Source organism: Poromitra crassiceps (assembly GCF_964638095.1).
Source record: "Poromitra crassiceps genome assembly, chromosome: 13".
In the NCBI taxonomy this organism is placed as follows: domain Eukaryota; kingdom Metazoa; phylum Chordata; class Actinopteri; order Beryciformes; family Melamphaidae; genus Poromitra; species Poromitra crassiceps.
This window is the reverse complement of record NC_139644.1, coordinates 27,900,861-27,924,845: the sequence shown is the minus strand read 5'-3', so window position 1 is coordinate 27,924,845 and position 23,985 is coordinate 27,900,861. Positions and strand designations below refer to the sequence as shown.

Below are 23,985 nucleotides of genomic sequence, written 5' to 3'. Positions count from 1 at the left end.
TCTTTTGTCTTAAAAACACTTTCCTCTGTTCCCACACGGACTGTCTCTGCTTGGTTAAAGGTTAAACTCATTGCCAAAGACTACTACGTCAGTGGTTCTAAAAAGAGACCCCACCCTCACCAAATCTAACCAATGGAAGAAAATTAAGGAAACAAAAACAAAACAAAAAAACTCGTATTAAACATTTAGCCTAAATTAAATCGTCACATTTGTGCAATTAAAATGTTTAATTACTTGGGGAAGGAATGGTTAATTAGCTAAACAATGTGTCTCTCTTTTTGTGTGTGTGTGTCTCCTGAATATTGTCAAGCAGGCAGCTGTCAAGGGGGCAGGGAGAGAAGAATGACACAACGGCTTTCTGCACCGCCAATCAATCCCCCGTGGACCAGACCATTAAAAAGGCAATTAGTTGTTTACTGAGTGTGTTGCCATCAAGCACACTGTAAATCACTCTGGCTCATCGGATTTCCCCAGACTGCCACAGGAGAGCAGTGTGCTGTTCCTATCAGAGGAAACCCGAGTAGGCTACCAGTGACAGTCCGAGAGTAATCGTTTATTACAGTTTATTACACACTCGTTATGACATAACAAGGCAGTAGGCTACTTAATTTAGAGTGACTTCTGAACGGACTCCTGCAGAGCAATAGACCCCTAGATGTTCAGATCTAATAGTAAAAGTCAACATAGGGCAGGATACAGCTATAGGAGCAACAGGGACCATTAGCTCCCCAGTGAGGCATCTGATTGGCTGCTTTCCAAGTCCAATCTGGTTGGCGGATTATTTGTGTGCGCGCGTGTGTGTGTGTGTGTGTGTGTGTGTGTGTGTGTGTGTGTGTGTGTGTGTGTGTGTGTGTGTAGGTGTGTGTATGTGTATGTGTGTGTGTGTGTGTGTGTGTGTATGTGTGTCAGTCGACTGTTCAAATCACCTGTTGCTGAGTAGTGTAGTGTCCAACCAAGCACTCTCACACGCACGCACGTGACTTTGATCAGGCAGGGTGGAAATAATTGCATTTATTCTCCTTACTGGAAAGTGATAGGCTATTATGCATCATCATTATTATTATTATTATTATTATTATTATTATATGTTTGTGTACTTCAGTCTTTTTCTTCTTTTTGTTTAACCTTTAAACATCCCAGCATTTGTGGCTCTCCATAAGCGTCAGAAACTGGACCATCTTCACATGGTGGAGCCATTCACAGACATTACTGCCTTCACTCATCTGCCCTTTACTTTGTCATTTCCAGGTTTTGCAATAAAGAATCAAGTTTAAACTCTGGGAAAGGCATAGCAGACAGTTCTCTTTTCTAAAGAGTAACTCAGTAACCTTTACTCTGAGTTTAAAATGCTTCACTTTGACTTAAATATATTTGTACAGCAGTAGCAGCCTACTGTTTTCTGCTTTTGTAGAAATAAAAATACTTACTTATAGGGCATTGTAGTAGTATCATTTCCACCATATTGTGATATCAAAAGCAACACTTATTGTAGGAGGTGTAACCAATAACATTAATGAGGGCCCTGGCACTGGAGCACCTAAATGGAATGGAACCATCATTAATGGTATTGTTTACACCTGTTTTACTTCCTGCTTTATCACCTCAAAACGGTTGCTGTGAATGTACAGTACTGTGGCCTATATGCGTGGAATTGGTAGGTTTGAAGGAATAGCAGTCAAACATGGTAACTTACAGGTAAAAGAGTTGGACAGGACAGCACAAGACATACTCATGTATAAGTGAGTTAGGACAGTCCTTCAAAGGGTTGTTGTGGTTGTTGTCGTCGTCGTCGTCGTCGTCGTCATGTTTGATGGTGTATGCAGAACAGTTGGTAATAATCTGATGAATCACATCAACTTCTTTGTCTGGCTCTGTTGTAACTAGTATGTGATGTATTGCAGAGGTGGCTTTATGCCTCCAGTGTAGTGGTTCTTAACGTGGGGTCCGGGGAGGTCCTTGAGGGGTCCCCAGCAAATAGGGTAATCATTTATTTTAACTAGAATTCCAATCATAAGTAACACAATGATAGAATATGATGATGATGATGATGACGGTAACGATATGTAATGGAACATAACACAGCTCAAGAATTTCAGACGTGTGTATACTTGTACATCGAGTGACAAAGTATCTTGTATCTTGAATATGACTATTTTGGCCATGGGTTTCAAACAATTTCTGGAATAAAACATTAAAAGTGTGATGACCCTCCCACTCTCTTGGCCCTGTCTTGCAGGAGCCTATAGTGTTGGGGTCGTTAGGCTGATTGGGTGCACCTTGGCCTGGTGCACTCATAGGGCTTAGCAAGACCTTCAGTTCAGACCATTCAGTCTCTCTCTCCCTCCTCACGATGCACCTTTTGTTCTGTTAGTTTGTATAATGTTGTTTTGTCTAGTTATTTTCCCTTAGTTTTAATACATTATTGTTTTAACTTTTACTTTGGTGTATTACTCCCCTCATATGTTACAACAGTTTATCTTATGTTATAAATGACACACACAATACATAGCCCTATGGATAAGAGATTCAGATTCAAGATTTTTGAATCTTGAATGTGAATCTCTTATCCATAGGGCTACTTATTGTGTTGCCTATGCCTATCTTATGTAACTCTAGCACCAACCACACCACCCACATTTTCACAACTCTGGTTCCATAAGAGAATTCCCCATTCATTTTCACCATAGACGTTTTGAATAATCTTTAGCCTATAAAGAGCCTGGAACCAAGCCAACCAGCCAGCGACAGAATCATGAGTGACCATCAAACATTTCACTTGGAGCAAAAACATTCTTGGTTGGCTTGGTTCCAGGCTTAAAACTCTTTATACAACGATTTTTCTCAACATCTATGGAGAAAATGAATGGGGAAGTCTCTTGGGAGCTGTGGGAAAAAGTGGGAGGTCACTGTTGAGCTATTCTGAATCACCATTGATGATCTGTGGTGTATTCAGATAGATCAAAGAGAGAGAGAGAGTGTGTGTGTGTGTGTGTGTGTGTGTGTGTGTGTGTGTGTGTGTGTGTGTGTGTGTGTGTGTGTGTGTGTGTGTGTGTGTGTGTGTAGGTGTGTGTGTGTGTGTGTGTGTGTGTGTGTGTGTGTGTGTGTGTGTGTGTGTGTGTGTGTGAGAGAGAGAGAGAGAGTGTGTGTGTGTGTGTGTGTGTGTGTGTGTGTGTGTGTGTGTGTGTGAGTGTGAGTGTGAGAGACAGAGAGAGAGAGAGATAGAGAGAGAGAGAGAGGGGGGGGGGGGGGTTGTCTGCCTAATAAGTGCAATGTTTCCATTGAAACAATATCCAGTCCATACAAGAGCCTTCAGTATGTCACTAATGCCATCAAGGTGGCGCTAAATCCCGTTTGATTTGAAAGCATGGAAGCCCCGAAGAGAAGGAAGACTAGAGGAAAGCCAAGTGAAAGTCGGCGGTAGAAGAGGGAGAAAAAATAAATAAAGACAAAAAATCCTAATAGAAACATAGCAAGGAGAAGACTGTTGGCTACAACCATCGCTAAAACGCGTACAAACCACAGTGCCTTTCTCCAAGGAGCCCTCACTGCAGTGTTCTCCTTTTGCGCATGGGGCGCTGTCGCAGAGGGTAGTGAGAGGTAGTGATGTCACTGTCTCCTCCCTCCTTCGTCTCTAGGCAACATCTGAACAAAGGCCTCCCCTTTTTCATGAGGATCTCTCTGCCGCCATCGTTACTTTACATGTAATCACGATTACTAAATCGGATTACGATACTTTTCTTATATTTCAAAGCGTAAATAACAGTAGAGTTAGTGTCCGAAATGGAAGTGGATCTCAATGATACCAGCGCCGAGACCAAATCCGCAATACATACTTGGCGTTACCGCCACCATTTTACGTACAAGGCAGATCAAGGGAAAAATATCATCGTGCAGTGTAATCTGTGTTTACCGAAGGTTAATTTGCTGTCTACGTCGAAGACCTCAACATCAAATCTAAAGAAGCATTTAGACGTAAGTTATATCAAATAACTATATTGGTTTTTATAATGACCACTGCCTGCCAGGTTAATGTTTCAAAGAGTCAATGAATGAGTAGCCGACCCCGTGATTAACGTTACAATGTACATTAGCTGCATGCTGATTAGCAACTCGTGGTGTTGGAAGCTCTTTTTGTGCGTCTTTAACTTTAACGTTACTGGATATTATTAGTATTGCACTTAAGAACATCTTCTTGTCTTTTCTCGCCTTTTTCTTGCACAAAAAAGTTTCTAAACCTAACGTTATGTAAACTAGAATCCTCAAAAACAGTGAGTCTCAACCGTTTTCATTTAAATACCCTAATTTAGTAACACATTAAGGCCACATAGCATCAGATTTGTGTCTCTCAGACCCAAATCTGAAAATATTGCTATTGTTGTTTATATGGTTTTGTCCAGAATCCAATAGTGTCAAAACGGTCGTTCTTCTGCATTGTCTCATTGTATTCACTATTACTTGTACATGCAATAATTAAGTTGAACAATTCATCAATTTGCTGGGCACCCCCTCAAGGATCCCTGGTGGTCCCCTGGACCACTGCTCTAAATAATAGACCAGCAGTATCCTACTTCAGAAACTATTAACTAATGAGTAAACAAAATCATGTTAGTCTGAATAACAAAACGTGTTTGTATTTCAGAGAACACATCTGGGCTGTGAGGCCAGGCCTGATGGGGTGAAGAGGGGCAGGAAGAAAGAGGAACACAACGGTGAGGCCAGCAGGAGCTGCCAGCTCAAGCAGCTGAAGGCGGAGATCATTTCAAAATCCATGACACAAACCAAGATAGATGATCTGATCTACAACTTTGTGGTGGAGGACTGCCACTCATTTTATATGCTGGAGCAGCCTGGCTTCAGGAAACTGATCGCCGGCTTAACTGAGGGGCTCAAGTCCATGGACAGAGTCACCTTGTTCACAAAGGTGGACCTGGGCTTCTCCAGCATGCGAGAGGAGCTGATGGCAAAACTTGCCACCGTCCAGTACGTGTGCACCACCGCCGACGTCTGGACAGCCAACAACCGGAGCTTCTTTGGGATGACCTGCCACTGGATCGATGCCAATTCTCTGGAGAGGAAATCTGCTGCTCTGGGCTTCGCTCGCCTCCACGGCAGGCGCACACACGACGCCATCGCCGGACGGATACACGACATCCACGTGAACTACAACATCGAAAGCAAGGTCCAGACCACCGTCACAGATAACGGCAGCCCCTTTGTCGGCGTGTTCAAAGAGTTTGCAGTGGAGAACCAGGACAATGACGACGACATCGGCTTCTATGAGAATGTGGCCACTATACTGGAAGGTGAGCCAGAGCAGGACATGCTCCTCTTCCTGCCAAACGTGCAGCACTGTGCGTCACACACCCTGGATCTGATTGTGACTGAGGACTTCTGGCAGGCCGTGTCACAGGGCTCCATGTGCCAGCTGCATTACAGTACGATGGCCAAGGTGTTCGCCATCTGGAGCAAATCCCACCAGCTGCAAGTTGCGATGGATGCAGCACAAGACATAGCCAAGATGGCGCTGGTTGTTCCGGCTGTGATACGCTGGAACGTGGAGTACTGTGCTGTGCAGAAGATCGTCTCCCTCACGGAGAGAGAGCTGACGGAGCTGTGCGCCCGCCTGGAGGTCACCCGGCTGCAGCAGGAGGAGATGGCCTTCCTGAGGGAATACGTGGCCGTGTTCCACCCGCTCGCTTTTGCGCTGGAGCTCTTCCAGGCTGAGCAGAAGTGTTACCTGGGTCTGGTCATCCCAACCATACTCAGTCTGAAGAACAAGCTGAACGAGCAGAAAGATGGGGCAAAGTATTTCGGCGAGGTCATCAACGCCATTGTAATGGCGATAGACGTGCGCTTCCAAGAGCTCTTTGCCAGCACAGAGGCGAAGATCGCCACGGCGACGACCCCTCAGTTCCGCTTGTGGTGGATGTCCGCGTCGGACAGAGATGAAATGTGCTCGCTGCTGGCGGCGGAGGCGTCCCAAATGGAGCCGTGCCCCGAAGTCGAGGCAAACACCAGTGTGCCTGTCAATGTGTCAACCATCAAATCTGAGGACGACTTCTTTAGCTACGGGCCCGTGAAGCCTGCTGTTCAGATGCAGCAGCGGGGAGTGATGGAGGAGATCCGCAAGTACCTTGAAGGAACGGGGAAGAGTCTGGAGTGCCTGCAGGACTTCCCCAGAGTCAAGCAGCTTTTCCTCAAATACAACACCACCTTGCCCTCCCCGGCCCCCGTCCAGCGCCTCTTCAGTCAGAAAGGAAACCTGGTGACCTCGCAAAGAACCTACCTGACTGACGACTACTTTGAGCGCATTCAGTTGCTGAGATACAACAGCAGCGTGTGCCCTCTTGCTGTGGTCACAGCTGTGGCTGAGTGAATACACTACAGAGATTTTCAGTGACTCTTTTTTCCTCATCCTTTTAATTGATACAGAATCAAATCGCATTGTGCTCAAATCTGATTGATAGAAGAAAAAAACCTCATTAGCTTACTATTTCAAACAATTGAGCTCAGACGTGTTTTCTATTTACCTAGCCTTTCCTGTTTTGATAGGCATAGAGATATCTCACACCCTGAAATGGCATACTTGTGTTGTGAAACAGCCAATCGACAATCATGGACAGGACTGAAAAGAACAAAATCACATTTTTATTTTTTAATCTGTGCTTTGTTTTGTTTTTAAGTAGCCACAGGGGTCAATTGATTTTAGGTTGGGCTAGTTTGTTTTTTCTACCATTGTTTAATCTCCTATCTGTATGTTTTATATTGCATAAAAAGAGACAAGGAAAGACAGTTTCTTTGTTTTTCTTCCCTCTAATGAAAACGGTTTGGAGCCCTAAAGTAATTATTAGATTAGTGATGGAATGGGAGTACACCCCATGACCGCCTGATTTGCATGCAGTGCCGACTACACAGACAGATGACTTACCGTATTACTATTTGAAAGAAGCCTGTGTTTGTCGGGGTGTGTGTGAGGGAGATGGAGGTGTGTGTGTGAGAGGGAGATGGAGGTGTGTGTGTGAGGGAGATGGAGGTGTGTGTGTGAGAGGGAGATGGCCACACCATCACTCTGGTGCTGCTGGGTCCTGAGTGTATTCCTTGCCAATTGCCATGCGCCCAGATGTCAGCGAAGAGCTTTTCTTGTCAGACCGCCGCTGCCTGGAGACCATCGGGAGGCTGTGAGAGCATGCAAACACACACACACACACACACACACACACACCCAGGTTCTGTCTGGACCCAAGATGTCTAATATGACAGTTAAGAAGATACAAAACCTACTGGTAGAGTGTGAGGTGTAAAGTCGGATGATTGCTATAGAAAATGGATGAACTGCCATATCAAATTATAACATAAGTGCATAACAGTTGAAGCAGTGTTTTTGTTTTGTTTTTATGGTGCAAAGCTGATCAGGGTTGGGGAGCAAAGCATTACATGTTTTCTGTTGTACTCATAGAGTCAGCGTCTTTGGGTCATTGAAAAGCGCTATATAAAATACATTAATGATTATTATGTAACGGGATTGGAGTAAACTGATAACAAATAAATTGGGAACTGCAATCTGTTGTGTGGGACAAAAAAAAAGCCACAGTAATCATATTACAGAAAAATAGGTCATCGCATGCTAATGTCTCAATCACAGTGAAAAGGTGGACAAACATTTGAACGTGGTTGCCATAGTGCTTCTGATTGATTGTGGTCGAGTAATTTGCAACAGTTTCACTTCAGATTCTCAACTCATGACTGCTGCTGGGAAACGTGCATTAGTTTACTCTGCTACAGTCTGAAAGCACCTTTCCTAACCCTGGCTGAGGTTGATCCTGATAAGAACTTTGAAAACGCATTTAAATGTTGAAAACATCCTGCTGGGCGTGCTTGCTATAGGACACCATTGTGGGACAGAGTGTTTATGTTTCAGTAGCAACGTCCAGGCGTGTCAAACTCATTTCAGTTCATGTGACATGCAAATTTGGTTCCAAGTGGGCCAAAAATCAATAACATAAATGTCAAAACCTCCAAATTGTATGGTTTCTTTTAGTAAAGAATTACAGGTACATTTTAAAAATTCACATGGGGTTATCTCAGCTACCATCAAACAAATGATCAAATCTACTGTGGAACTGATTTACAATTGATGGCAACTGTGCAATTCTCGATAGTCAAGGGTAATGAGAATAGTTTACCATTTAGTGATGAATGCAGAAAACATGAATAGGCTAGTGAATATTTAACTTGCTTCTGAAACCTGGCACCTCCCATTGGATTGAAGTACTGCTCAGTGCAAATGTCACACTTTGCAAAGGCATCCTGCAGGGCCGGTTTGGACCCTCTGACCCTCTGCATGAGGGCCTGTTATTCCAACGAGACACTTTACACATGCTGATGTCATCATTTCAAACGGGGGTTTGGTTTCAGCTGCAATTAATAAATTACCACCATATACATTTGGATTTAGTCCTATTCAGCCACTCAATTAAATGAAACAATGTTGAAACTGTCAATTTGGTTTGAAAATGGACACTTAATGTTAAATATGTATCAAGTCAAACTAAAATTTTTAAAATAAATACAAATAAGATGGCACAGGGGCTCATGGGTCAACACTGACACCAAGAAGGGCCCGAGGTACCAAGTCAAGTGGAGTGGAGACTAACTTGCTCATAGGTTTGAATGGGAGTGGGTGTGTTTCCCAGCCCAACGCATGCAGGGATAGGCTCCAGGTTCTCTGAACTGAATAGGATAAGCCAGTAAAGACAAACAATGGATGAATAAATGATGGTATAATCGGAGATTGCCGTTTCAAATTGTAAATGTCTGCCACCTGTTGGACACAGAGGTACACTTCAGATCAGTCGTATCAGGTGGAGTTACTTGAGATAAGGGGTTTAAGTAGGCCAAACCATTACAAGAGTTATCTCAGGGCGCTTTGATCCAAAGTTTTAATGATTTAAGAAAAATCACAGTACAAAGTATGACTTCTTTTCCATACTGCACATATCAACAGTAGGTCCTGCTTGCATCACATTTCCACTGTTACCCACGACCACACACACACTAACACACAGCATCGAGAACAGGATTGTATTTATTAGGCACAACGTGGGTGGAAGATGTACAGTGTGTGTGTGTGTGTGTGTGTGTGTGTGTGTTGTTACCCTTGACTTGATTCATAACCAGGCCCGGTCTATGCAGTCATGCTTCCTTCCTCAGAAAAATAGCCTAGAATCCCTTTTTCTTATATAAAAGCAGCGTGATGGAAAGAAATACTATGAAGCTACTTTTTAACCCTTAACCAGACAGTATTGTTTCCACTGAGTCTTTGTCAGTTCAGTGACAGGTTCCCATGAGGAGGGAAGCATTAGAAGGCATTCCAGACACGGCCCGTATCTTCTTTCAATATTTTCAAACTCCCTTCTGCCTTTCTGTAAGCTGGAGCGAGGGGTAGGCCACCCGTGTGGGGCAGGCGTCTGGTCCCGGGACAGCCCGCCGGTCGGTCACTGCAGCAGGTGCTTGGCGGGGCCGAAGTGACCCAGGTTGTCGCAGGCCGTGAGCCAGCGCTGGACGTTGGCGGGGGCGGAGGCGGCCGGACCGCTCTGCAGCACGCAGCAGTAGCAGGCGATGTCGGCCAGCGAGAGCTCGGGCCCGGCCAGCCAGGTGTCGCGGCCCAGGGCGGCGTTGAGGGCGCGGAGCACGACCGCCCGCTCCTTGGCGCTGCCCTCGGCCAGCTGGAAGAAGGCCATGTCCACCCAGCTGTCCACCAGCGTGGCCAGGGCCGCGTCGCCGGGGTAGGGGGCCAGTAGGCGGAAGAGGAAGCGCGCCACGTTGGCCTCGCCCTCGACGGGGCACATGGTCTGGACGCTGAACTTCATCTGCAGTTTGGGGACTGTGGAACGGGCAGAAGAGAGGGTAAGGCAGGAGACAAGCTTGTGGTTGGTAGACAAGAACACCCTCAGAAAACTTTACAAATTATTGAGTATGGGCAAATTGGGCATAATGACAGTCTAAGTTAGAATGCAAGGACCTGTACTCAAAGGTGACACCGAACACTTGTCATCACAGGTGACCTAAGGAATACTTGATTCATTCTAAAACTTCTGGTTTTCCAGGTCATCCATCATTAACTTAAACAGTAAGGATAAGAATCACCTCCATGGATTGGATACATTATGAAATCAATGGGCTTGCTTGGCTGCAGTAAGAACTAGAGATGCACCGATTGCCATTTTCTTGGCCGGTTCCGATTTCCGATTTTTGAATAGTCTGACTTGCCGATACCGATTTTGGCAGATTCCAATTTTCTTTCTAAGAACATTAATTGACGGGTTTCTTTTTTGTTTTTGTTTTACTTTGCTTTAATAGAAAATTAAGATTCATGTCACATTTCTTATCATTTGCATGAGGTAGGACGATCTCACTCAAAAACATCTCAAAATAAAAGTGTTCCAGGTTACTGGACAGAGCTTTTCTTTTTTGTGTAAATACAATGAATATAAAACAACCAGTATATCCCACAGCTATCATGCATTTACTTTTCCAAAAGAAAAAAGGTGCAACAGAACATGGGCTCCAGATGGAAAGTAGCCTATGGCTAAATCTGTTACAAAGCATCTCTTCCCCTATGGTGTTTAATGTTTTTTTTGTATATGTCCCTGCCAAATAAACTAATAAAATAAAATAAATAAATAAGCGTCAAAATGTTATCCATGGACAAGGAGTTTATAGCCTATATACTGTAGGTCTGGAGCCCAGACCTTCGAAGCCATGCCCACTCTACAGTTGTGGATTTGGCTGTTATTGAGTAGATGAGGAAATTAGTTTGAGTTGACTCAGTTTGAATATCAGAGTTTACACACAGAGTCCGTTTTTTTTAATCCGAAATCCGAAAAAAAAAAAATCTCACACAGAAAACCTTGCACACTGGTCCGATGCGTTTTATTATTATGATCGTCGTTCTATTCGCAATACGAAACAAATAGTCCTCTCCTGTATCCACGTTACAACGTGACTGACAGATAGCAGCAGCAGCAGGCAGCGGTGATGTGGACTGCAGCTGGTCGGGGAAGAGGGGCCGGTGAGGTGAAGCGAGCCGCTCAGACTGGAGTGGACTCCAACGTACCCTGCCCCTCCGCGGTTTATTTTCGACTTGCATGTGTGACAAACTGTAAAATTTCCACAATGAGGAGGACATGCTGGCGTGCGTTTCCTTTTGGCTGCTTGGGGTGCGCGCACATCACGTAAACGCGTGCATCGTGCAGCTGCAGGTAATTAACCAAACAAAAAAAGGGGACAGCCGACCGGTGCACAGAATCGGCTATGTGGACTGACCGGCGCCGGTCACCGGTCGAGGCCAATCAGCTGAAAATCGGCCATTTCCGGTCACGTGCCGATCGATCGGTGCATCCCTAGTAAGAACAGTAGCAAACACCCCCTGCATCTACAGTACAAGTCCAGATGATTGATGGTTGCAGCACCTACATCACATCCACCAAAATAGCCAAGACCATTCATTTCTCAGTCTGAGTGAGGTCTTCAGTTATTTTCAATTATTATCATTACCATTTGTTGTTGTTGGAATGTGACTAGCTGAAAGGTACTTGAATTATTCCATAATCTTACAACAAACACAAGGCAGTGCACCGCCTCGTCACTTTCACAAGGAACGGTTACATTAAACAAATTAAACACCACATCAACTGTTTTTAAAGGATGATGGAGCAGCATTATATCAAATTGATAATGGCACCGCGGTCGAGGTATAACATGGCTTCTGATTCATCAGCAGTGCAGCAATCGTCCGGCGTGGCACTCCGCCAAGCATCACTGCTCAACGATGCAGACTCTGCATCAGGGCTTCAAACACGGCAACATTTTGGGACATTCGCCTATTTGCCATCTTCCAGATAGTAAGATGAGAAGACAGATGGCCTTCTCTTCTCTGTGTGTGTATTAGTGTAGTGTAGCGTAGTGTAGCGTAGTGTAACGTAGTGTAACGTAGCGTAGCGTAGTGTAGCGTAGCGTAGTAGAAAAATAGGAGGCTACAGTATCTGCCGGGCACCATCGTGCAGCACCTGGCTACAGTACAGATTTAAGCTACAAACAGGATGTAAGTGACATCTCAGGGCTTGTGGAGACTTGGATTACGCCAAGTGAGCAGTATGGAAGCAATATTTTTCCCCTGTTGTCGGGTCGCTATTTCTCTACTACACGCACAGAGAAGAGAATGGCATCTACAGTATCTTCTCCAGGGTTGCCACTCTTTTGTAACGCTAGACTTCAAGCACTTTTCTAGGATAAATTATTACAAATGACAGGCCAGTAATTCATTGATGTTCACATATAACAGTCTCGTAAGTCCTCTAATGCAAATTTGTTTCCAGTCATGCTTATACATTGGAATGAATCATGAACACTTAACATAACCTCAAAGCAATCTTGACCAGTAATGACACAGTGCAGCACGGAGAGTGAGGCTGCAGATAGGACGAAAGTGTATCAAGCTTGGCCCAGCAATTTTGAGATGATGTGAGCGCACAAGGCTCAAACTCAGAGATTCGGGTAGGCTAAAGGACCTCTTTATAAATCCAAGCACTTCAGGCTACTTGATTTTAATTCTTTAAATTAAAGCACTTTCCAGACCCTTGGCAGCCCTGCTTCGCGCCTTACTATCGTGAAGATGGCAAATAAGTGAATCTCCCAAAATGTTGGCGTGTTGCTTTAACTTCTCTTCGATTTCACTTTCAGTCGTCTCATTTCTCTCTCAACTCATTCGTACATTCCTTGTCCTCCCTCCATCCCCCAACCCCTGCTGTTTGTCCTCCTCTGTGCTCGCTGCCTGCGGCCTTACCATCTTTCCATATGAGGGTGAAGCCCAGCTGGAAGCGCTGGCGGACGCAGCTGTCGGCATGGCTGGGACCCAGGCAGGACAGGAGCTGTGCGGGCACATTGGACACGGAGGAGTGGACGTGGACGGTGGAGAGCACCCGGTAGCGCTGGCAGAGCAGCCCATGGAGCACCAGCAGGGTCAGGGGAGGCTGCGCCGGGTTGGCGTTGATGACGATGTCGCGGAGAGCGCCGACGTCCTGTGGCAGAGAGAGGGACGGACATACAGTGAGCAAGGATCTGGATCTGGGCTGCGGTACCGAAGTCTTTAGGGATAAATACTAGGGGTGGGACAAAATATTGATAGTGGAATATTATCATGATACTTCCTCTTGCGATACGTTATCGATACACTGGCGCCAAATATCAATATTTTTATTTACATAAAACAAGTTGGTAAGCACTGAAAAGTTGGTTATGCTTGTTAGTTGTTATACACTGAAATGTGTATTTTTGAATTAATTTATGTTTTGTTTTCTGTAAACTTAATTTTCACAGATTGAAAATATTTTAGTGAGGCATAGCTGTATCCTTGCTTTCTTTAAAATTTTAACTCAGAACTGTTCTGCTTTCTGGCAGTGTGGCCTTTTGCCAATTTATGCCTATTTTTATGTCATTGGAATGATAGTCTCTTAAAACAGACTGTCTCATCTACATCCGGCGAATGCAGCTATATACAGTCTGTACGTTACACCCCCAGAACATGCACAAGGAAGTTGGGAAAAAAAACCTTCAGACTGGGAGGAAGTTCGACAAAATCAGACCAATCACGACACGTGTGTCCACGAAAAAAAATTCTGATTGGACTAATGAGCGGAAGACCCGCCTTAAAAAAATTCTGATTGGACTAATGAGCGGAAGACCCGCCTTTCTCCTTCCCATTCCAGTTGGTGCATGATTCTCCCTCACGAAGTACAGATGGTATGGCGGAAGCATTTGAAAATTGCGGAAGCCAACTCGTCTGTTCTAAGAGACTATTGGAATGATGGCACATGTGAACAAGTTGCAGTCTGTGTGTGTGTGTGTGTGTGTGCGCGCACACTAGAGCCAGTTGTGCTTGTTTATCCTGTATCTGTTGCTCCATAACAGTCAGTTTTAATGGGTGTGACGTTGACAACGTTTAGGAAAGACTGCTACTACCAAGTAGATATAACAATAATACAATGAACTGAAAATGTGACAGTGCTTCATCTCCAACATCTTCTCCAACAACAAGGGATAGTAACATCTTGTCCTGTGTATTAATTAATTAATTAATACTGTGCATGGTTCATGCTCAGAGATGTTAGCATTTCTGATTAACGAGCCCACACGTATCTGTGAGGCCATTTACACCTGGCGCTAACATGCGTTTTCTGTGATCAGATTGCAATCAGATTGTGTTTTGTCACTTGAAATGCCAGGTGTAAACACCCCCAAAACGCATTGAAGAAGGATTGCAATCTGATCAGCCAAACCACCTCCGGAGGTGGTCAGGGATGCATTGTGTACATCAGGCCTATTCAACTGGTGGCCCGCGGGCCGGATACGGCCCGGTTGAATTTTCTTTTGGGTGGGGGACAAAGATCTATGACTGGCGGCCCGGGAGAAGCTTTTTTATTTTATTTTTCCTTGTTTGTTACATTACAGTGTTTGATTTTCATCATAATCTGGTTTTCCATAATAATAAGTTCAGTGTTTATACCTGTGTTGCTGTCTGTTGTAGTGTAAAACGACTAAAGGGAGAGTAGGTGGTTACATGAAAGTGAGTGAGAAAAGGAGAAGATACTGAATAATGACATCACAACAGTATAATCCTAATGTTAATTTAAAATTAAATATTCTTCTAAATATGGATAAAAGTCCAAAAAACATCAAATTTTCTTCGAAGCTGCCCGCACCCCTATTTAACAATAGTTCCAGCACAGCTGCGAAAATGTGGTGGCGGGTTGTGTCAAGTGTACATATAATGGCTCGGGGAACCTGTCCGGCCCCCGGCCCCTTAGGTTTCTGACAATGTGGCCCCCTGAACAATTTAGTTGAATAGCCCTGGTGTACATATTGAACACAAGTGTAAATGCAATGTGTCCTCTCAATCTGGATACAGCAACTTTATGCGGATTCATTGAGAGGACAACCATTTCTGACATCAGATCGCAATTTGATGGCAGAAAACGCATGTTAACGCCAGGTGTAAATGGCCTCTGTGACTCCAGTTATGCAAGTGCAGCATCATGGCGAGCCGTGGTGCATCTGTCTCCCACCTTGCCCAGTAGTGTGTCGAGGTCTGCGGTGCCTCTGAAGGTTGTGGAGCCGGGGCTGTGAGGGGAGAGGCTGCAGCTGAGGTCCAGGTCGGCGTCTGGGGTGGTCACCGTCTTGGCCAGGCCCTCCACCACCGCCTTCAGCTCATACAGTTTCCGCATGATGTCGTCCTGTCGGACCTCTAGGGCTTTGACTGCTGGGTCCACCTCGCCATTCTGGAGACACAAAGAATCGCTCAGTTTGAACGAAACCATAAATGGGTAAAAACAAAGTACTTTTAAAGGCGTTAGCACAGTCCTCGATAGTTTTAAGATTTTTCTGCACAGTTGGTGTCCCTGAAATAGTCCACACAGATAATAACGAGACAGTTTTGAATATCCAGCATATTGGGCATATTCTCAGTTTACTGATCTAGCCTATGGATTGTCCCCAACCCCCCACTTTGCAATACATTAGCGTTATAGATACTTTATAATGCAAGGCATAGAAGGAGGGATGCTGTGACATTGCATCATCCAGCATCCATAAGTAAACCGGTGAATTGGTCTGTGCAGTCCTGACATGCTAAGTTAGCTAAGTTAGCTAGCCTGGCTAAAGGCAGTCCAAGCTAACACGCTGTGTTAGCGTTTTCGCCACTATGTGAGCAAGATGAACTCTGGGTGAAGGCGTGAGGAAGATAATGAATGTGTTGCTAAATTGACCTTGTGATGTGAAATCAGTGAAGTTACCTGAAGCGCATGTTCGGAGGCGCTGCAGCTGCTCCCTTGCTGCGTGTGGATATTTGGTAACCTGTACATGCACGTTGGCAAATCAATCTGTATGTCACCCCCACAGATGGGCTTTACCTGGTACATGGGCATGGTGGCGGACGGCTAGTGCCCTCTGACAGATAATACAACAAAAATAAAAACAATATCCCACTGCTACAGCTGACTTCTGGACTGAACCGTGACAGACAGCAGCAGGCAGCAGCTGCTCAGACAGGAAGGAGGTCGGCCGCGCGTGACGTCACATCCGCTGAAAGTGAAAAGGTTTAATTAAACTTTTTTTGGTGGTTTTAAACTGCACGTGTAGCTTGATGCATTACATGCATGTATTACATTATTTATCGTTACAATGCAAATGCCCTGAAAGCATTCAGACGATTTCACAAAATGTCACCTTTCTCTCTGCAAGTATCATCCACCACACACTAGAGGGCGCCACAACATCATCATAATGTCACATCGTATCCTGACTGTCCCCAAGCCTAGGCTGTTCGAGGTCAGGGGTCAGATAGCTATGAGAGTAGGGCAGTACTAGGCTATCAGGAGTGTGGGTCCTACTGAACTGGGGGGGGGGGGGGGGTTGTCCATCAAATAATTGTATTTATTCAGTCTTACAATCTTTTTGTCTTCTTGCAATGTTCTGTTTTTCAGGAGAGCCCTGTAAGTTAACATTCACACACACACACACACACACACACACACACACACACACACACACACACACACACACACACACACACACACACACACACACACACACACACACACACACACACACACACACACACACACACACTTCCAGGTGTCAATAGAGCATTCCAGGGCCCTGTTGTTGTCCTGTGCCCGTTGTCCTGTGCCCGGGACAATATTTTTAAAACAGGCCCCTGTGTGTGCGTAGTGTGTGTGTGTGTGTGTGAGTGTGTGTGTGTGTGTGTGAGTGTGTGTGTGTGTGTGTGTGTGTGTGTGTGTGTGTGTGTGTGTGTGTGTGTGTGTGTGTGTGAATCTATTTCCAAAATGTAAAAAAATAAAGATCAGAGAAATGGTACTATTTGTACTTTATTTGAGTATTATAGTATTCAGTAGCCTGCAAGCAAGCAGGTTTGGCAAATCAGTGCTCCTAGCTTGCAAGTCAGTCACGATGGTCAAGCCGACAGTCGGCCGTCAGCCATGCTGGCTGTCTGTCACTGTCTAGTATTTTGCGGTGTGTCCCACACACTGGGTCCTGCACGTTGGCTCTATAGTCTGCTTTGATGGCAGCTTTTCCAGGCCTGTATGTTCATACTAGTAACGTACAACCAGGGAGCTGGAATAAAATAGACACATATTTCCACTCAGTCCAACATCCACGCTGAGTTCCCCTTTAATCCACCACTGGTCTACTGCTTGCTAACCAAATGACACTGACTTCCCAACATGGAGTCTGTAGCCTGCAGTGGAGATGCACAGAGGAGCACAGTAGGGTTTGTCAGTCGACGGCTGCTTTCTGTTTTGTGTTCCTTGTGTCTAGTGCCTGACGTTGAAGTGACCAACAGAGATAAGACACATTCAAAATCTGACTGGCCAAGTCCAACTTCCCACAGTCATTCCACTTCCGCCAATCGGAATGAATACATTAATTCAGTCAATTGTAGTGATTCAATCGAGAGAGAGAGAGATCTTTGGTCCGAATCAGACCTGGCACCGCAATCCTACACCTTGATCAGGAAGCACTTTAAGAGGCCGTGACCCAGCCTGATACCAAGCACTTCTCCTTTGACTTGTGGTCACCTTCCTCTCTGTCACCTCCTTGCCTTTGTAATGTTACACACTTGAACCACATCCTCACCACTCCACCGCAGCACAGAAACAGTGAGAGAGAAAGAGAGAGACAAGATATTTAATTAAAATGTACAATTGCGTTTGGTGTTCCGACAGCTTGTTAACCCTGAATAATTCACTGTACGCTGAGGTCCAGGAGCATGGAGAGAGAGAGAGAGAGGGGGGGCTACAGCCAAACTAGCGGCATTGTTGAGGTAATCGTCAGACTGCGACCTGGGCTAGAAACTGAGACTATAGGGGGTTGTAACCTTACAGTCCACAATAGTTCTCTAAATCATGTAGGAACCGGGGAAACACAGTCTGTCACGCTGGGGTTGTGTGGGGTGAGGTGGTGAGGGGTTGCAGAGCATCCTAGGCGGCCACAGGTCTTACTGGGTCACTGACAGATAAACAGGCAGTGAACAGACAGAAGGCATGGGATGCTTCGCTTACAGTTAATTGCGTATTCAACACAGAAAGTAGATCTGACTCACTTTGATGATTGATGCAACACTTGAGATGATAGTGTGTAAAGCCCGGGAGGCTCTTGATCTTGTCAGGTATAAATTCACAGGTAGGCAAGGGGTGAATCGATCATAATACTGTGGAATATGGGGGTGCAGTGGTGAGAGGGCCTTTAATTAGTCCAAGGCTGAGGTTTGTTTACTTCCGGAAATCGACCATTTTCAAGTTGGTGGCCAAGATGGCTGCCAGGAGCTTAAAATGGCTATATCCCATTCAACCTAGAAAGGTGGTTTTGGTGTCTAACACCTAGGTTTTAGGGCTCAAGGAATGCAATTGAATCAGTGAAATTACCATCAGTTGATTATTTATTGACAAATCCGAGATGGCGGCTCAAGAGAGCCGTCAATTCACTCAAACAACCTTAAAGTGATAGTGACATCCAAATTTGACTTTTCCTGTTGATCATCAATGTTACGAATAGGATCATTAGGGTTGGATCATGTCTACCAACTTGAATCATCACGATGTCGAGGGTGAAAATCGACGATGGACGATGGCATCGTCGTTGGCGGGGGCGGGGGGGGGGGGGGGGGGGGGGTTGCGGGCACGGCAGCAGCAGTGGAGTAACGGAGCAGTGATGGTTGTTATAGGCTATTACGTTGGTTATTAGATTGTAGGTGTGGCTTTGACTGCAGATTGGTGTCTGTGAGAGTGTGAATAAAACTGTCTGAGAAACAGGAAAAAAGAGTGAGTTAATAAAGCACAGCAGTAGATGATGCTTCAGCACGGCTTGATAAATGCGTTGCTTGTTTTCCCCCGCGGTGTGCCAGACATTTATGCAATGAATGCACGCCACACACGGCTCTTATACTAGACATCATAGGATGGTGGAGGCTGAGACCATCGGCTGTGCCTGACATCGTCACCATCACGCCAACCCCAATGATCATAGAGCAAAATGGTAACCCTAAAATCTAATTTAGTGCCAAAGAGGAGATGTCCGCTTCCTACAGTGGCAGCCACCTTGAATTGCCGTTCCCAGCCGGATCCCAGCTGGCTACTGCCACCGGGTTGCTATACCAAAGAATTCAACTTTGTTATACCATAAGGGACATTTACGATTTAGGAACTAAGGACATCTATAGGCTATGATTTATTAAGAGGTTGAATTGGGTTAAGTTATTATAAGTTACTTTTAAAAGAACAGTTCACCCAAAAATGTACAATTCTGTCATCATCTATTCTACTCACTCTCATGGCAGTTGAAACACAGGTGAACTTTGTCCATATAACACACAAGGAGTTTGCCAGCACAACTTGAGAGAAAACCAGTCACCATTGGCGTCAGTATACAGTACAACGGTTCAAAATCCCAAGCTAAACATCCTGGACTCAATCTTCCAGAATCCTCCTCCACTTCCTCACCTCTGACCTCTGTCCCACTTTCGCCTCATCACATAGCTGCAAATGATCGGATCTGATCACCTACGTACAGTAGCACAGTAGCAGTATATTTAAACACTCAGTTCATCCCTTTGTTGAGAGTTGACCTACCCTGTTGCATACCTTCTTGTGTGCGTAGATGACAGACGTGAGTACCTTTGTTGTCTGTTAACTGATGTTGTTTAATGCTAGAATCCTCCTAAAGCCCATGATGGCACACCAATCAAACATTCTACAACAAACATGGACAAACACAGACAAACAGATGTTTATTTTGTGTGCCATGTCTTAACCTGACACTGCTCACAAACGTCGCATGATCTCATGCGAATCCAGCTGCTATTGCAAGGTTATGACTGTCTGGCCTTGTTTGGAATAGTTTGGAGATGTTTGGTCAGATTCGACGGCATGTTCAGTGTTTGTCCGTGTTTAGCCCATTGCACACCTATCAAACATTCTCCAACAACTGACAACAAGAATGTTGGCAGTTGTTGGAGAATGTTGGAGATTGTTTTGTTGAGAATTGGCCGACCCTGCTGCATACCTTCCCTGTGTGCGTACATGACAGAAGTGAGTACCTTTGTTATATGTTGACTGATTTATCCTCCTGTTATGCTGTTTAATGTTTAATGAATCCACCTAAGTTTATGCACCGTGTAACTTATCTGATTATGTAGTGACTGGTGTTTCCTATCGTTTAAGTATTTGACTCCTCTCTCCCTGCAGTAATGTGTCCACTATGTTGGGCTGGTTTGAGGTGATATTGATTGTTATAGTATTTCCTTGTTTTAGCACTACACACACCTCTGTACACCCACCTAACATTTCATGCGACCTTGCAAATAAATCGTTGGAACAGATTCAGGGATCCTGTGTTTTAATGTGCAGCACATACGATGTTCAGTGAGCCCACATCATCATCACCATCATCTCCTTAGCCTTTTCAACAACTGAAGTCAATGGTGATGTTTTTTTACACTCCAATCTCCATCCCGTCACAGTCTTTGGTAGACTTTTTCCATTCCCAACCGAACCCAACCAGACGGTGCGCCTCCATTTTCCAGCCAGTCAAACTGAGGCCTGGACAGCTCCGGCCCTCTTATCTGATGGTGCCTCCTCAAGTCATTTGGAAAAGTCAAGTGCCTGTCTACCCCTCCGCGACAGCCATTACTCAGTCTGAGGGAGTGTCAGCACAGGCAGCACCTGCTCGGGGCTTTAGGTGGGGTGTGGCGCCAAACGCTGGCGTCAAATTGCAAAGTGGCATTAAGCCGTTTAATAGACGCAGCTCAATGTACAGTATACTATATGTGGAAAGCTATCCATTATCATACACCCAAACAAGAGGCTCAGGCCACGGTGCAAATTGATTTGGAGGATGCACGAACACCCTGCAGCGTATCAATAGGTATGGCCACTGATATGTGCATAGCCTTCATCATTCTTTAATGAAGGCCAGCTCGACACAGACATCATAAGCAGAGGCGCAGGACTGATGCTTGTTGGGGAACAGAGGCAGTGCTGTCAGGCCCTGCATTATGAATAGAGTTCCTGCGCAGAGCTCACATAGCCCATTCAGGCATCCTAACACGCCAGTTAAATCTTTTACGACGTTCCTCCCTGTTCAGACTATCAGGTGGCACATCGCTGATCCCTCGGGGGCCCCCCAAAAGATGGCGAATCCAAATATCATCAGCGTTTGTGGTCCCCGAGGGTGCTGTGAGAACGCTCGAAATCGGAATGCTTTAGCCTCCCCGTTTCCCGCGTCGTCGTCGTCCCCCCCGCCACATCGATTATCATCTGAAAAAGATTGGGCGCGCATTAAAGTTTCACACAGACTTAATAAGTAAGGTGAGCTTGACGCTCCTTTCTTGGTAGGAGTTTCTTCGTGACAATGAAGCGAGGGCATCAATTATTGAAGTGCCAAGAGACAAGCAGAGTAGGCATATGTGTCCATCCTAGAAGGCATAATCCAGTCCTGTGACGTGGTCATATTGGTCAAGGTTTCTGTTATAAGAGGCAAAAAAAATGGACAGGAAGTTCTCCTCCAAAAAAGTAATGGGCTATGAGCTGAAAAGCAAAGGCTGATTTCTATTCCTGTGTTGTCCATGTTGTATTGCTGTATGGTATTGCTGCGAATTACTTCATGGACACTTTGCAGCACCTCCACGGTTTGGTATGTTACACTGAATACCAAGTTAAAGGGATAGTTCACATTTTTTTAAGTCTAGCCCTATTGGCTACTTAGCAATGATGGTGTTGATTGGTATAGTTTTTTCTCAGCACAATCCATGCTGTTCCTCTAGCTCTGGAAAGTTGGGGGGAAATTAATGCAAGTCAGGGTCAATGGGGTCATGGTCCTGTATGACTGAAGCTGACTGAAATGTACTTTGTGCAGTGCACTGTGTGTGTGTGTGTGTGTGTGTGTGTGTGTGTGTGTGTGTGTGTGTGTGTGTGTGTGTGTGTGTGTGTGTGTGTGCGTGTGCGTGCGTGTGTGTGTGTGTGTGTGTGTGTGTGTGTGTGTGTGTGCAGTGTGGATGAAATGTTAGCAAGCCTCAGTCAGCTTGTGCATACAGGAGCGTGAACCCATTGACCTTGCATTCATTTTTGCCCAACTTTCCAGAGCTACTATGAGGAATAGGATGGATTGTGCTGAGAAAGAACTCTACCAATCAACATCATCACTGGTAAGTAGCAAATAGGGCTAGAGTTTAAAAATTGTGAACTATCCCTTTAAGTTATCCTTTATTGTCCCCATGGGGAAATTCATCCTCTGCATTTGACCCATCCTCTACTAGGAACCTTCCTAGAACTAGGAGCAGTGGACAGCCGCAGTGCAGCGCCCGGGGACCAACTCAAGTTTGATTGCCAGTGCCTCAGGGCACTGACAGGACTATTAACCCTAACATACACACCTTTGATGTGGGAGGAAACTGGAGCACCCGGAGGAAACCCACACGGACACGGGGAGAACATGCAAACTGTATACAGAAAGGACTTGGGATGGACCAGAGATTGAACCTGAGACATTCTTGCTGTGAGGCTACAGTGCTAACCACTGAGCCACTGTGCCGTTAAGTTTGTTTAACAACAGAGACATCTCTTCTGAACATGACAAATATTTTGTTATTGGAAACATTTATTTTTCACAACGGCAATGGTTCATCAACATGACATGTCAACAAGCAACCGCATTTTTATTTTATTTTTTACATTTAACAATACTTAGAATACAAAAGTGTGTCATTAATAGTCTAGTTATTTTCATTTCATGGAAAATTGCAACCATCATGGCAAACCTCTCATTACCTCAGAAATTACATTTTGCAATGCAAGTCTACGTCTACGACATCATTTTCCACATGACTTGAATTCACCCTACAACTAGTAAAAATGATGTAGACACTTATAGGCACCGCATCTAATGAGGCCCTGTTTGTATCTATAGGCCTACTGTGACACTGACATTGAGTCACACATTTTAGCCTCTTGACATAATAGACAAAAAGAACGGCCCTTTCAGGCCAATAGATGAGACAGCATCGTCAACAGATCCACATTCACCTTGTCATTTTTTATCACATTCACATGTCTGTGTCTATCAGGGCTGCAGAGTGTTTTGCCCTGTTAGAGACACAACAATTCTAACATCTCTTTCTCTCTCTCTCTCTCTCTCTCTCTCTCTCTCTCTCTCTCTCTCTCTCTGTGTCTCTCTGTCTCCCTCTCTCTGCCTCTGCCCTTGAGCCCAGGTAAGCGGCTTGTCACATGATCTTGCAGCGCGCAGCAGTCAGCGTCGACCTGTTAGCTCACATTTCCTTCCTGTTTATGCCGCTCCTGACCCGCGGGGGTCACGGCTCCATTGTGTGTCCCGTGCCTGGCTTGTGTTACCCACTGGCTTCCCCAGCCTTGTCCCACCTCGACCGGGTCCTCTCCATCCCCCCATGCTCTCCCCCTCTCCCCCACGCTGTCCTGCCTCGATCGGGTCCTCTCCATCCCCCCATGCTCTCCACCTCTCCCCCACGCTGTCCTGCCTCGACCGGATCCTCTCCATCCCCCCATGCTACCCCCCCCCCTCTCCTCCACGTCTGCAGAGGTGAGGGTCAGAGACTGAAACGTCATCCTCATCAATGCTCTGTCTCTCAGCGCTCATGCAATGTTTGTCTGTTGGATGGACACTCTTGGCCTATTGCTTTGTCTGTCATTCTGTCCTTAAATGTATTTGAGTAACATGCTAAAATCTGCACATCATCACTTCCACATAATTTACCTGGGCTCAGTTTCACATTACCGGGGTACTTGACCTTTTACTGTAAATATTTCCGGCGTCGTCCCATTGCTGCACTTTGATTACGATGTTGTTCATCCATCATCTACATTGGTATTAAACACATTCTGG

General features: G+C 45.3%; 2 protein-coding genes across 3 annotated transcripts; one reads left to right on the top strand and one right to left on the bottom strand.

The window, feature by feature from the left end:
• The first annotated feature begins 3,759 nt into the window (after positions 1 to 3,759).
• Positions 3,760 to 6,725, top strand: LOC310788082 (uncharacterized protein). Its single transcript, XM_083649576.1, has 2 exons — positions 3,760 to 3,972; positions 4,640 to 6,725. The coding sequence occupies exons 1-2, from the start codon at positions 3,781 to 3,783 to the stop codon at positions 6,374 to 6,376; spliced, it is 1,929 nt and encodes a 642-aa protein (XP_083505702.1). The 5' UTR covers positions 3,760 to 3,780; the 3' UTR covers positions 6,377 to 6,725.
• A 2,188-nt stretch (positions 6,726 to 8,913) lies between these two features.
• LOC310788085 (aminoacyl tRNA synthase complex-interacting multifunctional protein 2-like) lies at positions 8,914 to 16,101 on the bottom strand. 2 transcript variants are annotated; one of them, XM_083649585.1, is made up of 4 exons: positions 15,966 to 16,082; positions 15,123 to 15,335; positions 12,845 to 13,079; positions 8,914 to 9,883 (listed from the first exon to the last, which is right to left on the bottom strand). In XM_083649585.1, the coding sequence occupies exons 1-4, from the start codon at positions 15,978 to 15,980 to the stop codon at positions 9,495 to 9,497; spliced, it is 852 nt and encodes a 283-aa protein (XP_083505711.1). In that variant the 5' UTR covers positions 15,981 to 16,082; the 3' UTR covers positions 8,914 to 9,494. The 2 variants fall into 2 exon arrangements, with proteins under 2 accessions (XP_083505711.1, XP_083505710.1); XM_083649584.1 differs by having other exon boundaries at positions 8,915 to 9,883; positions 15,849 to 16,101.
• Between the last annotated feature and the right edge of the window lie 7,884 nt (positions 16,102 to 23,985).

Bases quoted from the DNA above. Each gene is read 5' to 3' on its own strand.
- LOC310788082 (XM_083649576.1), top strand. From the start codon at position 3,781: ATGGAAGTGGATCTCAATGATACCAGCGCCGAGACCAAATCCGCAATA. The intron at 3,973-4,639 runs GTAAGTTATATC...TTTGTATTTCAG, and splicing joins ATCTAAAGAAGCATTTAGAC to AGAACACATCTGGGCTGTGA.
- LOC310788085 (XM_083649584.1), bottom strand. From the start codon at position 15,980: ATGCCCATGTACCAGGTAAAGCCCATCTGTGGGGGTGACATACAGATT. The intron at 15,336-15,848 runs GTAACTTCACTG...TTGTGTCTCCAG, and splicing joins CCTCCGAACATGCGCTTCAG to AATGGCGAGGTGGACCCAGC. The intron at 13,080-15,122 runs GTGGGAGACAGA...TCTCTGCCACAG, and splicing joins TCGACACACTACTGGGCAAG to GACGTCGGCGCTCTCCGCGA.